Source organism: Drosophila albomicans, chromosome 3, assembly GCF_009650485.2.
Source record: "Drosophila albomicans strain 15112-1751.03 chromosome 3, ASM965048v2, whole genome shotgun sequence".
Classification (NCBI taxonomy): domain Eukaryota; kingdom Metazoa; phylum Arthropoda; class Insecta; order Diptera; family Drosophilidae; genus Drosophila; species Drosophila albomicans.
The window spans coordinates 41,363,866-41,378,716 of NC_047629.2; the positions used below are offsets into that span (position 1 = coordinate 41,363,866).

General features: G+C 36.7%; 5 protein-coding genes and 1 long non-coding RNA gene across 6 annotated transcripts; all 6 read right to left on the reverse strand.

Annotated features, from left to right (window-relative positions):
- Positions 1–1,412: 1,412 nt before the first annotated feature.
- LOC127565436 (uncharacterized) lies at positions 1,413–3,537 on the reverse strand. The gene is made up of 2 exons (XR_007954728.1): positions 3,133–3,537; positions 1,413–3,065 (listed from the first exon to the last, which is right to left on the reverse strand). It is a non-coding gene; the product is annotated as an uncharacterized LOC127565436 (long non-coding RNA).
- A 2,059-nt stretch (positions 3,538–5,596) lies between these two features.
- Positions 5,597–7,174, reverse strand: LOC117567679 (uncharacterized). Its single transcript, XM_034247801.2, has one exon. The coding sequence runs from the start codon at positions 7,131–7,133 to the stop codon at positions 5,862–5,864; it is 1,272 nt and encodes a 423-aa protein (XP_034103692.1). The 5' UTR covers positions 7,134–7,174; the 3' UTR covers positions 5,597–5,861.
- Positions 7,175–7,908: 734 nt separating this feature from the next.
- Positions 7,909–8,514, reverse strand: LOC117572377 (uncharacterized). Its single transcript, XM_034255145.1, has one exon. It carries the CDS (start codon positions 8,512–8,514, stop codon positions 7,909–7,911), a length of 606 nt encoding a protein of 201 aa, XP_034111036.1.
- A 16-nt stretch (positions 8,515–8,530) lies between these two features.
- On the reverse strand, positions 8,531–9,136 carry LOC117572371 (uncharacterized). Its single transcript, XM_034255138.1, has one exon. The coding sequence runs from the start codon at positions 9,134–9,136 to the stop codon at positions 8,531–8,533; it is 606 nt and encodes a 201-aa protein (XP_034111029.1).
- An 877-nt stretch (positions 9,137–10,013) lies between these two features.
- On the reverse strand, positions 10,014–11,282 carry LOC117572370 (uncharacterized). Its single transcript, XM_034255137.1, has one exon. The coding sequence runs from the start codon at positions 11,280–11,282 to the stop codon at positions 10,014–10,016; it is 1,269 nt and encodes a 422-aa protein (XP_034111028.1).
- A 2,040-nt stretch (positions 11,283–13,322) lies between these two features.
- LOC127565405 (uncharacterized) lies at positions 13,323–14,453 on the reverse strand. The gene has a single exon (XM_052003581.1). The coding sequence runs from the start codon at positions 14,451–14,453 to the stop codon at positions 13,323–13,325; it is 1,131 nt and encodes a 376-aa protein (XP_051859541.1).
- Positions 14,454–14,851: the final 398 nt, after the last annotated feature.

Below are 14,851 nucleotides of genomic sequence, written 5' to 3' on the forward strand. Positions count from 1 at the left end.
AGAAACTAATAAATTATTTGAACTATTAAGCAATCTCAATACCGATAATTTTGGTCGATAATATTCAAAGATTCAAATATTCGAATTCCGAAAATGTATAAAGAGGTATTACTTAAATTGCTCCAACAATTTATAAGACCTAGCGAAAACAAACGAGCTTGGTATTGAAGGATGTAAGGCTCTCGATAATCGATAACAGAATTACACAAGATAATCCTTAAAAGATGCAAAGTGCGATTCGGTCGAGTAATTTCACATACGTAAGATTAGTCAAAGTCCAGAATCGAAGACACTTTACTCCTTCTGCCCTACTTCCATCAAAGTAGGCCAACAACAACCTGTATCAGATCTTCCGATGCTGTTACAAGTTTCACGATGCTAAAGTTGTTGCTGCCCCACGTTGGGCGCCAAAAATTTATGTGACGTTGCCAGTCTCACATTGGGTTAGCTAACCATTTATGACGGCGTTGCTACCCCCACGATTGGGCGCCAAAAAAAATTCCTAAGAATAGTCAGCCCCGGATGTGAGAAGACGGTTGCAAATATCATTCACAACCATCTCGCGTGCAAGCATATAGCGGAGCGGGACCCATTGAACCCTTAGCTCTTTCGGGATTGTGGGGTGGGGTTTTTGCTATGCTTTACACGAAGCCACGAAAACTTTATTATTATAGAGTCCCTCCTGATTCTAAAAAAAACAAAACACATGAGTCGATCCTCTTGTCAATAATCTAATCCGACTCGAATCTACAATACGACTCGATCTGAATACTGCCAATATCTAATAAACAATAAAACAAATGCAGGCACACTGTTGAAATTCGGACAAAATTTAAGAAAAGCAGGGGTGGTCTTATAAGATGTTAACGGCCACACCCTGGTCTATACCCACCCAACCATGGTCATAAGATGAAACGTTTTTATGACCCCAAAACTATTACAACTCCCCCTTTATTTTATGCTCCCATGTCTCCGGAAATCAGAACAAAATCTAGAATTTCATTATTAAAGTCCAATGACTCAAAGTTAACATCAGTATTTATTTATAACCAAAAACAAAACCATTTTTTCAAATTTAATTAGAATTATGGCGGTATAATTATTTTCATAATTGGTTTATAGGGCAGTTATTTTTAATTCGATACAATATTCATTTTTTTATTAGCAACGGCTACTACTCATTTACAATAATAACTAAAAAAAAAGACGATGTAAAAACTAATAATATTTAATAAACAATCAATAATTCATAAACAAACAAATTTTGGCAACTATTTTTGGATGCGCGCTTTAGCAAACATGAGGTTTTTCTATTAAATTTACTATTTTTACTTTAAAATCTTTATTTTCTTCTCAAATCGTTATTTTGTGTATTTTTAATATTTATTTTATTTTTATTGTATTGTGAAACATTTTTTTTTTTAATTATTTTTGATATTTATTTTTATTTATTGATTTTTTAATATCTCAACCACTTTTATAATTTTTATTTATTGATTTATTTTTTTTTTTTTTTAATTTAATTATTTTGCAATATTTTAATCATATTTAAACAAAAAAAAATTGTATTGAATTTATTTTTATTTTTGGTTTAATATTTTTACTCATGTTTAATATTTATTTTATTGTATTTATTATTGAATCATATTTATTATTTAATTTTTATTTATTTTATTTATAAGTTTTATTATTTTATTTTTAATTGTTATTATTTTATTTATATTTACTTTTTATATTTTATTTATCCAAAATTAATATTGACTTTTTATTAATTTATTTGTAAATCATGTTCAAACCACTGTGCTGTACCAACAAACAATAATAAGAGTAACAATATAGGCGGAAGCAAATCAGTACTAAAAAGGTATAGGCCTGACCCAAAAGTTAGGGTATCAGCCGACAGCTCATATGCTGTTTGAAGCTTTCGCAACTGCGAAGAAGTATGAAAAAATACAATGCAAGCAAAACTGTGGGCAGCTGCTGCGTGGCCGAACAGGCACCAACATATGTATGTATGTATGTATGTAATTACATATGTACGAATATTTATGTTATAAAACTTCTTTTATGTATTTTTATTTCGGACACTCGGACTTAAAACTTACCCGACAGAACTCCACGACGAAGGCCTTCATGATGTTGTTGCTGTTGGTGATGATGATGTTGATGATGATAATGATTTTAATGATGATGATAATAATGATTGTTTATATACCTTAAAAGGTATATACTTTTGTTTGGTTGTTCACATACACACACATTGTCATAATTATTATTGTTTTGCACAGGGTTTTATGGTGGCTTGTTATTATGTACGAGATTATATTTGCATTATTTATTTATTTATATATATTTTTTTGAATTATTGTGTTTCACGTTGGATATACCCTTTAAGGCCTAGGGCAATAATGGTAAACAAAGCAAAGCAAACCAAAAAAAAATAGCGCAAAAAAAAATAAGTGCCAAATTACAATTGATATTTCTGTTTACTTTTCGTTATCTTTTTCGTTACTTATTATTTTATATGTATGGCAACTAAATTGTTGTTGTCAATATATTAATTGACGGCAAATGCAAATCTTTTTGCTTTTTATTTGGGCTTTTACCCCTTTTCTTATTGCCTCTGTGTACAACTATTGTATGACCTTTTAATTTTAACAAACTTATTTTTGTCATACTATTATTCACAAACTTGCACTACACATCTTCACTAGCACTGGCACTGGCACTGCACTGCTGCTGATGCTGCTGCTGCTGAGTGGAGACGGCGAACGATAGAAGCGGCAAACGAGAGAAGTGACGATTCTGGTACAAGAGCCTTGCGCGGCTCGGCACAGTGGTGCAAGAGTGATCTGCCCAGAGATGCACTGCACTTCACTGTTGTTGCTTTTTGGTTCTGCAGGCGGCAGACCAGAAATTTAAAAAGGCTTCCGGCACGAAATAGTCGGCCTCCGCTGACTAACATGCGCCGGAATTGTGGAATTCAAATCCACTATAGGTGTAGAATTTTGTCTATCCGTATTATTTAATAGAAAATAATGACGGCTTAGACGAATTTTCACAATCTACATATGAGAAAAAATACGAAGTTAGGACCAATGTAAAATTTCATTATTTCCTAGAAATAATTACCTTTGCGTAGCAAGCGTAACGAGCTGGATTCTTTTCTTTGCTCAAAGCAAAGAAGCATCGATGGATGCTGATGATAATGACAGATTATGTTTGTCTTTTATATTCTGGTGATGCATGTGTTTTATATTTGTTTTATTAAAAACACCATCAACCAAGAATGCATCCGTCTCTGATCGTAGTCCAATAAGAAAAGAATGAGAGCTGTCGTTGCCAAAGTGACAAAGCTCGTCTCCTTCTCCTACGATCTTTCGCTAGACAATTCACCACGGAGAAGAAATTTAATTTGCAGAGGTGTATTGTCCCTTTATCGTGCCATGGTTTGTGTCTTCGCTAACTTTGCGCGGCAAATTTAAAATCTCAAAAAGAAAGAGATTTTACGCCCAATTTTGTTATTTGCGACCATTACATGAGATGAACGACTGATAGACCCTGAGCAGCAAAACAGACGGCACATTCGGCTGATGCTCAAGCTGGTCATAGAAAGCCAGTATCTTGAAGGGATCATAGATCTGTTTCGTGTACTGCAGTTCCTGCCACAGCGACTCGTAGATAACGTGTTGCGTTTCCAATTCCCATGTCTCATTCGCCAACTGCAGCACAAATTCAACACGCTCCCATTCACCATTGAATATGGCACGTATAATCGAACTCACGCGTAGGGAACTGTTAGTTGGGGAGTCTGAGGGAATTTCGATCTGCGGTGGACCGGAGTCTCCTTGTCGGGCAAGCAGAGTGCTACTCCCTCCTCCGATCGACAAAGTGTCTCCCCCTCTTGACGACAATCCAATAAGCAACAGTAGAGTGACTATTAAAGACATTATAGCTTTTACTGCCGTTGCAACTTAGAGCTCTCCTTATATAGCTCATTCTTATGTACATCATAAAAAAATGTATATATGTATGTATATATATTTTCCTGATAATCGGACTCTACTATCAACGCTCAGCAGAACGAATCTGAGCTTGCAAAATATTTGTAATACATACATTTCTTATCTGCAACAAAGTATACAGTAAATAAAGAAAGGAATACATGCGAAAATATAAAAATTAAATGGAATAATATTCACTACAAAATTGTGGGTAATACAATGTTTTCCATGCATTTAGTGGGATTTTGCTTTTCAGTTATAGTTGTTCGGTATTGTGATTGTGATTTGTTTGTTCAACCAATTTAATAGTTGTTAAAATTGCATAAACTTTTAAATTCGGATTCAGGATGAGAGGATTTTTTTTGTATTATATATGGATCCTATTTTTTGACAGGAATTCACAGGATTGAAAATTTAATAATTTTCCTAAATATTGATTTTTGTTATAAACCATTTTTAATTTTTTATGTCGTTCAGTTTAAATAGATATAAATTAAGTACATATAACATATATTTTATTCAACTCTCGCGTAACACGTGATTTTTCAGAAACTGAAAATATATACAGCCCATATATTTAGTTTATTATATTTGCCAATATAATATTGTGATAAGAATTTGTAATTTTTTTTGTTTATTCCTATACCTCTAAAACTTTTTTGGATACAGGAAATGTAAGTAACAGACAAAAGGAGACATCTCTGATCCCATAAAGTATCTGTATGTATATATTTATTATATAAAACTACCAAATATACCTTTTGGTATATTTTTGTGTTTTTAGGTATATTTGAAGAATAATAACAGATTGTTTGGATCTTACTCAGAACGGATAGCGAATATCTTACAGTCGAGCGAACTCGACTGTATTTTTATACCCGCTACCCATAGGGTAGAAGGGTATTATAACTTTGTGCCGACAGGAAATGTATGTAACAGGTAGAAGGAGGCATCTCCGACCCTATAAAGTATATATATTCTTGATCAGCGTCAACAGCCGAGACGATCTAGCCATGTCCGTCTGTCCGTCTGTGTGTCTGTCCGTCTGTCCGTCCGTCCGTATGAACACCTAGATCTCAGAGACTATAAGAGATAGAGCTATAATTTTTTTTCGACAGCATTTGTTATGTTTGCACGCAGATCAAGTTTGTTTCAAATTTTTTGGCATAAGTTTGAGATTAATATCGGATTTTAAACAAAATTGCAATGATTTAGTTCAATTTAAATAGTGATCTCCTAGCAGAAAATCACAACAAAATTAAATATTGTGAGCGACGTTATGAAGTAAATTATTCATGTAACATTTATGCTCCCATTTAAATATGTGTTCAGTAAAGTGATTATTTAGTTGTTCATATAATGTAACATAAATTCACACTAATCTTCACTATCGAGATATTTTATTGAGAAATGTATAGAATTTACTTTAAAAACGAACTTTTTTTCAAACGATGTGGATTGGAAGCAGACTATACAGTAAAAATTGTGAAGGAGTGGATCCGAAAGGACCATTTTAAATTGATACAGTGGTCGGCACAAAGACCCGATCTCAATCCAATATAAAACTTTGGCCAATTTATTTAAAATAAAGGGGTTTGGACAATCTTTTAATATAACTTTAGTTTTTAATACTTTGTGGATCTTGCAAAATTGAGTTTATGCAGCTGTTTTTCATTTTTACTTTAGAACTCTTCGAATTCTCTAAAATCATTTTTTGGCTAGAATTTATAAAGAATAAATAATAAAAATAAAACAAAAGACAATTTTGGGTTTGCTTGTGTGATTATGATTTTATGTGTGACGAAAGTCAGAGTCGTGAACATCCACTCAATTTTGGTCGCCACTATAAATGTATATTTAGGCTACATCGCTGCAATCCTCTAGACTCCAGGTGCACTCCCTGCGATTAGCTTCAAATTCGAGAGCGTGACGCGTATAAACATGACGCTCCTCGCCATCCCAATGCGCAGAATTGCCGCCACAAAGCACCGAACCCGATGTGGCGGCATCGTAGAGTGCCACACCGCCTTGAACCTGTAGCACATGCCACCAGTAGATAGATTCACTGCTATAAACGTTCTTCTTGATGGCATTGGCATTCGTATTGCCGGTGGTTTGGTTATTGGACTCCATGAGAATATATCGATTGCGCCAATAAGCGCTGTAGAAGGCAAACTGCAAGCTATTATTGGCGCCACCATGGCCACGCTGCACATAGTAAGCTGCCTTCTTGGGATCTCGTGGATTAGTGCAGATCAAATAGGTCTGCGGACACTCGTAGATATATGCATTCTCGTTGGTCACATTGCGCAGACACACCTTCTGGGCAGTGTAGAGGACACGCTCATCCGGCGGCAGCTGGGCATAGACTTCGATTCGCAGCGAGCGCTCCACTTCTTGGCCAAAGTTGGGCTGCTCCAGCAACTGGCGTAGATTTAGCTGTAAAGCTGTTTGTGCACTCGAATCCAATTGCAGTTCGTTGCGCTTCAGCAGCTGCAAATTGGCCACTGTCAATTGAGTCAAGCTGGCACTGTAGTTGCCCAGCCGCTGCACCACACTCAGTGTGGATTCCAAAGCGAGGACAGCATCGAATAACGCTTCGAGTATGTCACGTATGTAGTCCAAGGTACTCAGTGTCAGACGCTGCAGCAGTGTGGTGACCAACGGGAAATTTGCACTGCGACTGCTGGTGTGAAAGGGTGCCGACAGCAACTGAGCGCTGCGGGAGACGAAGCTCACATAGACCTTTTGAAGCAAGGCGGGCGGTACGTTCGTCTGATGTTCGAGTTGTTCGTAGAAATCGAGTATCTTGAGGGGATCGTAGATTTGTTTCGTCTGCTGCAATTCCAGCCACAATGCCTCGTAGATGGCATGCTTTAGCTCCAAGGTGCGTGCCTCATTGGCCAGCTGCAACACTAGGCGACCACGCTCCCAGTCGCCATTGACCTCGGCACGTATGATGGACTCCAGGCTAAGTGGACTGACTGCGGTTGTTAATGGCGCCGAATCTCCGGAGAGCACATCGATGTGCAGCAGCACATCCAATGCCGGAGCCGTGGCATTCAGGATGGCGAGGAGTTTGCTGTTGCTTGTGCCGACAGCAACGGTGTCGCCAACTCGCAGACTCATTCCAAGTAGCGGCAGCAGTAGCAGAACTTTTAAATGCGTTGCCATCGTTGCATTAACTGTGGATTCAGTTCAGCGTTCGCTTTATAAAGGCCACTTTTTTTATTATTCTTAGTTGAATCGGATATTTGCATTGGCAATATCAATGCACAGCAAATAAAAACAATTTAATTGTTTGTAATGTAATCATTTTGATTACGATGTGCAGTGCACTATAAAAATTGAACCCAATTTCAAAAGCAAACAATGTGGCGTCCTCTGGTGTATGCGTGATAAACACTTTTTTGCAGAAATTTGCAGGTGCTTTCAATAGATGGCGCTTGCAAATTATTTTTTTTAATCGATTATCGGAAATACAAAACTTTCAATTTGATCGTTAAAGAATGGTTTCAAAACCAAGAAATGAATTTGAATTTTTATCATTTTTGAATGAATATCATAAATATGTAGGTACTTCTCCAATAAAGTAAACTTGGCTTTCAAGATAAAATACAAGTCTATCGACTCCTATTTTGAGATGTGTTCCAGGTGCTGCTTGAAGGACTCTTTATAATTCAAGTAAAGAATTTCATTGGTATTTTCTGCCTATCACAGGTCCAATATTCGACACCGGATTAGAATTTCTTGAATATTTGGCTAAAATGGTTAGTTAACTAGCCAACTTTATTTGATTTGCTTTATGTGATTGTTGTATTGAAGATACATATTTGTTAGCAGAATGTAGTTCTCGGGGAGTCACTGAATCAATTACACAGAAATTGTGGTTATATATAGATTATTAATAGCTGCAGTCTTCGATGATCCAAGTGCATTCGTCTCGATGGGCATCAAAATCCTCTGCACGGAGAACGTATGCATAATGTAGATTTCCCGACCAATGCGCTGGGTCGCCGCCACAGATCATCGAAGTCGATGTGGCAGCATCGTAGATTGCCACGCCGTCTTGCACAGGCATCACATGCAACCAGTAGATATTGCTCGAGCTGTACACGTTTCCGTCGGTCCAGAGTTCTAAATACCGATCATCCCAATATGGATTCTGGAAGGCAAACTGTGTCCTATTGTTGGCATCATTGTGTTGGCGTTTAACCACGAAAGACGCATATTCTTGGTTTCGCGTTTTGGTGCACATATTCAAGGGACCTGAGCACTCATAAAGGTATTCGTTGTCGTTGTTCGCCTTGCGCAAGCACACTTTCTGGGCGATGAAGAGCAAACCAATTTCAGACGGAAGCTGTCGGTACACCTTAACCAATAATGAGTAATCCTCTTCAAGTGTAAAATTCAATCGATTGATCAACTGACGGAGATTGTCCATTAAGATTGTGCTAGCACTCGTATTGATGCGAACCTCACTGCGATTCAGCAATTGCAAGTTTGCCATTGTCAATTGTGTGATGCTAGCGTTGAAGATGTCCAGACGTTGAGCCACGTGGGGATTCCAAAGTCAGCACAGCATCAAACAGAGTCTCCAATATGTCACGTGTGTAACTTTGTGGGCTTTGACTCAGTTGTAAGAGTAACTTTGTAACCAATGGAAATTCGGTATTTGGGCTGTTGATGTGAAAGGGCATCGAGAGCAGTTGGGCGATGCGAGAGACGAAAGTCTGATAAACCTTTTGCAGTAATGTTGTCGGCACATTCGACTGATTATTGAGTTGGTTATAAAAATCGAGTATCTTGGGGGGATCGTAGACCTGTTTATCCTGCTGCCACTCTAGCCACAAAGTCTTGTAGATATCGTGCTTCAATTCCAAAGTACATGCTTCATTCGCCATTCGTTGCACCAATTCGACACGCTCCCATTCGCCATTGATTATGGCACGTATAACTGACTCTAGATTAAGCTGATTGCCAGCTCTTGGCATTGAGATACATTCATCAATCAGTGGATCCTGGTCACTTAAGCGTGCAATATATTTGCGATTCTCTTCGCCGCTGGATAAAGAGTTTGCTCCTCTGAGAAACAGTCCGAGAAGTAATAGAAGAGACACTTTCGATGACATGGTTGCTTTTACTGTTGCCTCAGCTTAGGGTTCACCTCTTTTATATAACACATTCAGTTCATTGCAATAGTGCCTTATCACTCTGATAGTATATATATTTTGAATTTTGTGTGAAATATGATACATAGTTTTGCATTGCGGTAAATGTCTGTTGGTGGTCAGCGGTCACTGAATATTACAAGAATAATAAGCAAATTGATAAGACCCTCTCCAATTAAGCTGGCATTACACTCAGAAAAAAATTAAGTACTTTCGTTCTTAAATCAAAAAGCTATTCTTAATCAAGTATGAAATTCTACAAAAGAGAACTTTTTTAAATTTGTTAATTTAAAAGCTTTCGGATCTATTTCAGCCGGGTATTACAATTGTTTTAAGAACAATAAATTTTTGTTTGCTATAGAATTTTTCTTATTTATATTATAGTTTATTTTTATTTTTTTATTATTATTTCTTATTTTTAAAGCTTATTATCCATAAGCTTTTATTCTTACAGCTTGCAGAATTTGTATTATCTATACTTACTATGCTATCAATGAGAGTTCTAGACTTTAGGTAAGTTTTTTTCATTTTTATTTTTAAGAACTGAATCATACTGATTTTGATCAGAATTTAACTTTTATGCATACAAGATCGTAATAGTAAATAATTTAAAATACATAAACCTTGATTTCAAAAATTTTGATTTAATTTAAAAAATTTTATTCACTGCTATAATTTTATAAATGCGAGAAAATTTAATAATGCATCGTACCAGTAAAATTTTAGATCCAAACGGGAGAAGAATTATATTTTGTAGAACTATTGTACTGCAAGTATTATGATTCAATTCAATTCATTTCAAATACAATGCATACAATGATCGTGTATGTGTTCTCAATTATTTATTGCTGCAATCCTCGATGTTCCAGGTGCATTCATCGCGATGCGCATCAAAATCTACTGCACGGCGTGTGTATGCATAACGATTTGTTCCAGCCCATTGCGATGGATCGCCGGCACACAACACCGAACTGGATGTGGCAGCATCGTAGATTGCCACGCCACCCTTTACCATAGCCACATGCCACCAGTTGGAGGAGACCCGACCGCCAACATTCCTGGTCGTTTCTGTCTGTACATTGATGGTCGAGTCTATGCCTAAATAGCGATTACTCCAATACGGGCTTTGGAAGGAAAATTGTGTTTCATTGTTGGCGTCACTAAGTTTCAGTTGCACCCTGAAGACCGCTCTGACATAGACTCGATCATGGATGCACATAAAGTTCGCGGAAGAGCACTCAAATAAGTATTCGTTCTCGTTGTTTGCTTTACTGAAGCACACTTTCTCGCTTCTATACAGCAAACTGATGCTTGTATTGAACAGGTTGTAAACTTCGATGCGCATAGAGTTGTCCACTTCATAGTTAAATATCAGTTGGATCATCAACTGGTTAAGATTCTCCAGAACGGTTATATATGCACTTGAATTGAATTCGACTTCGATGCGATTCAGTAGCTGCAAGTTTGCCATAGTCAATTGGGTGATACTTGCGTTGAAATTGCCCAGACGTTGAGCCACACTCAGTGGGGATTCCAAAGTCAGCACAGAGTCAAACAGAGTCTCGAGTATGTCACGAACGTAACTCTGTGGGCTTTGTCTCAAATGTGAAAGCTGCCTGGTCACCTGTGGAAATTCGGCACTTTGACTATCGGTGTGGAAGGGTGCCGATATTAACTGAGCACTACGTGCGACGAAGGTTTGATATACATTTTCGAGTAAGGCTGTCGACACATTCGACTCGTTGTTAAGTTGCTCATAGAAATCGAGTATCTTGAAGGGATCGTAGATTTCTTTATCCTGTTGCCACTCTAGCCACAAAGTTTTGTAGATGGCGTGGCTCAGTTCCAAGGTGCATGCCTCGTTCGCCATTTGCAGCACAAACTGGATCCGTTCCCAATCATCGTTAACAACGGCATGTATAACTGACTTCAGGTTGAGTTGATTGCCACCTGTTGGCATTGAGGTACATTCATCAATTAGAGGATCCGCCACATTGGAGTCATTTAACTTTGCGATGAATTTCCTGTTATCTGCTCCGCCCGGCAAACTTTCTCCGCCTCTAAGAAGCAGTCCAAGAAGCAGCAGAAGAACGACTTCCATTGACATTTTTACCTTTACTGTTGATTTTGCTTAGCGATCGTTTCGCCTTATATAGTTGATTGTGGGGCGTATGTATGACTTTATCTGATTTGTTCTTGGCATTCTTGGGTCCAGCAGGTGTTGCTTCATATGATGATGTTATGTTATAAACTTAAGCTCGTACGGATTCTTTGCTTAATAAAATAATCTGAAGATTCGAAATTATATATGAATATGTTTGCATCTAGTTGAGAAGTTTCGATACCCTATGCTATATCTGAGTAGAGAGAAAAATATTTTAAGAAATATGTCCCTAGTTCTTACCAACTTTATTTCAAAGAGTTTTTTAAATAGTTTTTGTGACTCTCCACATTCCTCTGTTTATAATACCCTTTGAGAATTTCAATGGGTACAGCGTGCAAATCTTATATGCAAATCCATAAGTCTATTGTACAATTATTATCTACACAGAGCGAAAAAATTAAAGACAAGTCAAACTCCGTTAGTTATAGTTGCAATGAGATAATCCCTTATCTTCTATATATGTTTGATTAAGACTTAGGTTGACTGATATAATGACGTCTTAGCAAACATCACAGTAATTAGAGCTGAATAGGATTTATTAAAATTTCTAAGAAAAGTATAAAGTATAGCAGAATTATTGTTTATCAATGTTATCAGCAAAGATTACATTCTATAGATATGAATATCTGACACATTGTAAATACGATAGATGCAGATCAATTTTAATTTAGAAAGTGAAACAAACTTAATAATACTAATGATCGTTGGAAATGCGATTCCGATCGGATAAATTATCTTAAAGATAATAATTTTATGGGGCAAGAACCAGTTGTATACTTATATATTTGTATATAATTTATTCTGCATATCGAAGGAAAACAATTCGTTTACTGTTCTCTATTGAACAAACAAAAGTTTTTTATTTTGCAAAAAAGGTTAATTACAATTAAATCCTCGACTATGTAGCACAGTCACATTTTATAAGGTTGATAATTATAATTAAACAATAAAGAAAATACCATATTGCAAAATGAACATCAACTGCTGTAACCAACTATATACCGGTCAAATATATGCCTCACTTCTGTCAGAAATTAAATTAGTGAATTGTTTATATATTTTCCCATTTATTTGCGCAACAATAAAATACATGCCGTAGGTCAAATTCCATGAGTGAGATTAGCATATGTACATGAAACAGAAACAACATTTTCTTTCCAACAAGACGATGGTTTTTATGAGATAAAAATGTTTAATAAGTTAGAAACAAATGTGAATAATATATGTAGCTTTGAAGCAAAGACGTGAATGCAAGTGTTATCATGTCGTATTTGTAATTCCCGCTATTTATTTATTTATATGGGTATTAGCGGTAAATGGGTATTACAACTCAAGGTATTAAGAACTTAAGGTATAGATTTTAAGTACATTCTATAGTATAATTTGAATGAGAGCATATGTTGTCTATAGATATATAAAATAAAGCGTTTGGTGTAGTTTTGTACATTTTCAGTATATTAATTTTGTATATTTAAGTACTTTTTCCATATATTTACATATATAGTATCTCTTAACGGTAATACCGCTTTGTATTTTTTTGCTTTTATTAAAATTGACTGTGCTTACTTTTGTGTGTTGATCTGTTTTCTGGACTAAGCATTCACATTATAAAGTACATTTTTATGAATCACAATTTGTTATTATCAGTATGATTTCTAACGTGACCCGGTTGGGTGACGCTCTAGTTGATTATGAACATTCTGAGTAAAAATAGAATTAGCAGTGCTTTGGTTTCATTGTTTTCATTTTTCAGCTTTACATTTATTATAAAAACAAAAAAATAATATTTCTCTGGTGCTTTAACATTTATTTGCCATCATCGAAAGAAGTCTCAAATTAAATAAAGAACATATTAATTTCGTGTACGAATAAAGTAATAACAAACTTGACACATTCATTCACAATGCTGATTTAAATAGCTTTTGTATTGACTCTACTTGAACAGAAATGAATATACATATTAATATTTTGTTTTTATTAATTTTATTGTTTATTGCTGCAATCCTCTACGATCCAAGTGCACTCCTCACGATGGGCATCGAAGTCTTTTGCCTCGAGCGTGTATGCAAAATGGTTTTCTCTATTCCACAGTGTTGAATTGCCGCCACAAATCAAGGAGTCGGATGTGGCAGCATCGTGGAGTGCCACGCCCTCCTGCACCTGTTTCACGTGCCACCAGTCGATTTGGTCTCGACCGTACAAGTTCCTGGTGACTTCCGTTTGTTCTATTGCCAGCGAGTGATTAACAAAATGGGTACTCAGAAAAGCAAACTGTGTCCTGTTCTTAGCATCAATTTGCTTGCGCTGCACTTCGAAGGAAGCTCGTTCGTAGTTTCGTTCACGGATGCACATATTGGTCGGACCTTGACACTCATAAAGGTATTCATTGTTGTTGTTCGCCTTGTGCAAACACACCTTCTGCGCTGTGTACAGCAAACTAATACCGGACGGCAGACATTCGTATAATTTAAGACGCAGGGAGTAGTCCACTTCCTCAGCAAAATCTGGATGGATCGCCAACTGTTGAAGATTTTCCAGCACCGCTGCTTGCGCACTCGAATTTGACTGGATCTCGGTGCGATTAAGCAGCTGAATGTTGATCGTGGCCAATTGTGACAAAAATCGTAGTTTTTTGGCGAATTTCGAGGAATCGGTTGAGTCACGGCTGACGTTGAGTGCTGAAGTGACGTATGAAGTGCTATGAGCGATGAATTTCTGATAAACAAATTCCTTATACTCTGGCGGATTATTCGACTGCTTCTCATAGTGTTCCAGAATATATCTGGGCTCATAGAGCGCATAATATCTCTGACGGTCCTTCCAAAGAATCTCGTAGATGGCGTGCTTCAGCTCCGGAACTCGAACGGCGTTTCCTAATTCCAGTATTAAGCCAATATTCTGCTCAAAATCGTCATTTAATATAGCATTGGTAATAGAGTCCAGATTGAGAGGACTGTCATCAAGAGTAGTAGACAATAAGGCACATTCAAGCTTCTTCAGATCAGAGTTTTTGAGCTTTGGAAGCACTTTGCTGATGTTTGTCCCGCTTGACAAGTTGTCTCCTCGTCCTAGAGATAGCCCAAGAATCAGCAACAGAACGACTCGCGATGCCATTGCGATTTAAACTGTCGGCTCAGCTCAGCACTAATCAAATTAGAAGACTATTTCCGTTTCGGTTTTATCAGTTAAGGTCAATTTTGAAGTGACATTGTAGAGGCAAGATGCCATTTAATTATTTCCATAATTCGTTTTATTTGTTGTGATTTAGTTTCACTTGGAATTTTTAGCTTTTGGCCGGGTGTGCGTTGAAAATTAAAGAGTATTTATTTGACGAAGTGAGAAGATTAATGATAACCATGTGTTTGGGTTTGATTAATAATAATCAATTTTTGTAGTGTATATATAATATATTATTTTGTCAAAATTGCTTATTGCAATCAAGTACTCGACTATGTAGCGCAGTTAACTATAGTTATACTTGCTACCCGTGGGGTAGAAGCGTATTATAACGT

Coding starts and splice junctions, on each gene's coding strand:
- LOC117572377 (XM_034255145.1), bottom strand. CDS start 8,514: ATGGCAAACTTGCAATTGCTGAATCGCAGTGAGGTTCGCATCAATACG.
- LOC117572371 (XM_034255138.1), bottom strand. CDS start 9,136: ATGTCATCGAAAGTGTCTCTTCTATTACTTCTCGGACTGTTTCTCAGA.
- LOC117567679 (XM_034247801.2), bottom strand. CDS start 7,133: ATGAGTCTGCGAGTTGGCGACACCGTTGCTGTCGGCACAAGCAACAGC.
- LOC127565405 (XM_052003581.1), bottom strand. CDS start 14,453: ATGGCATCGCGAGTCGTTCTGTTGCTGATTCTTGGGCTATCTCTAGGA.
- LOC117572370 (XM_034255137.1), bottom strand. CDS start 11,282: ATGTCAATGGAAGTCGTTCTTCTGCTGCTTCTTGGACTGCTTCTTAGA.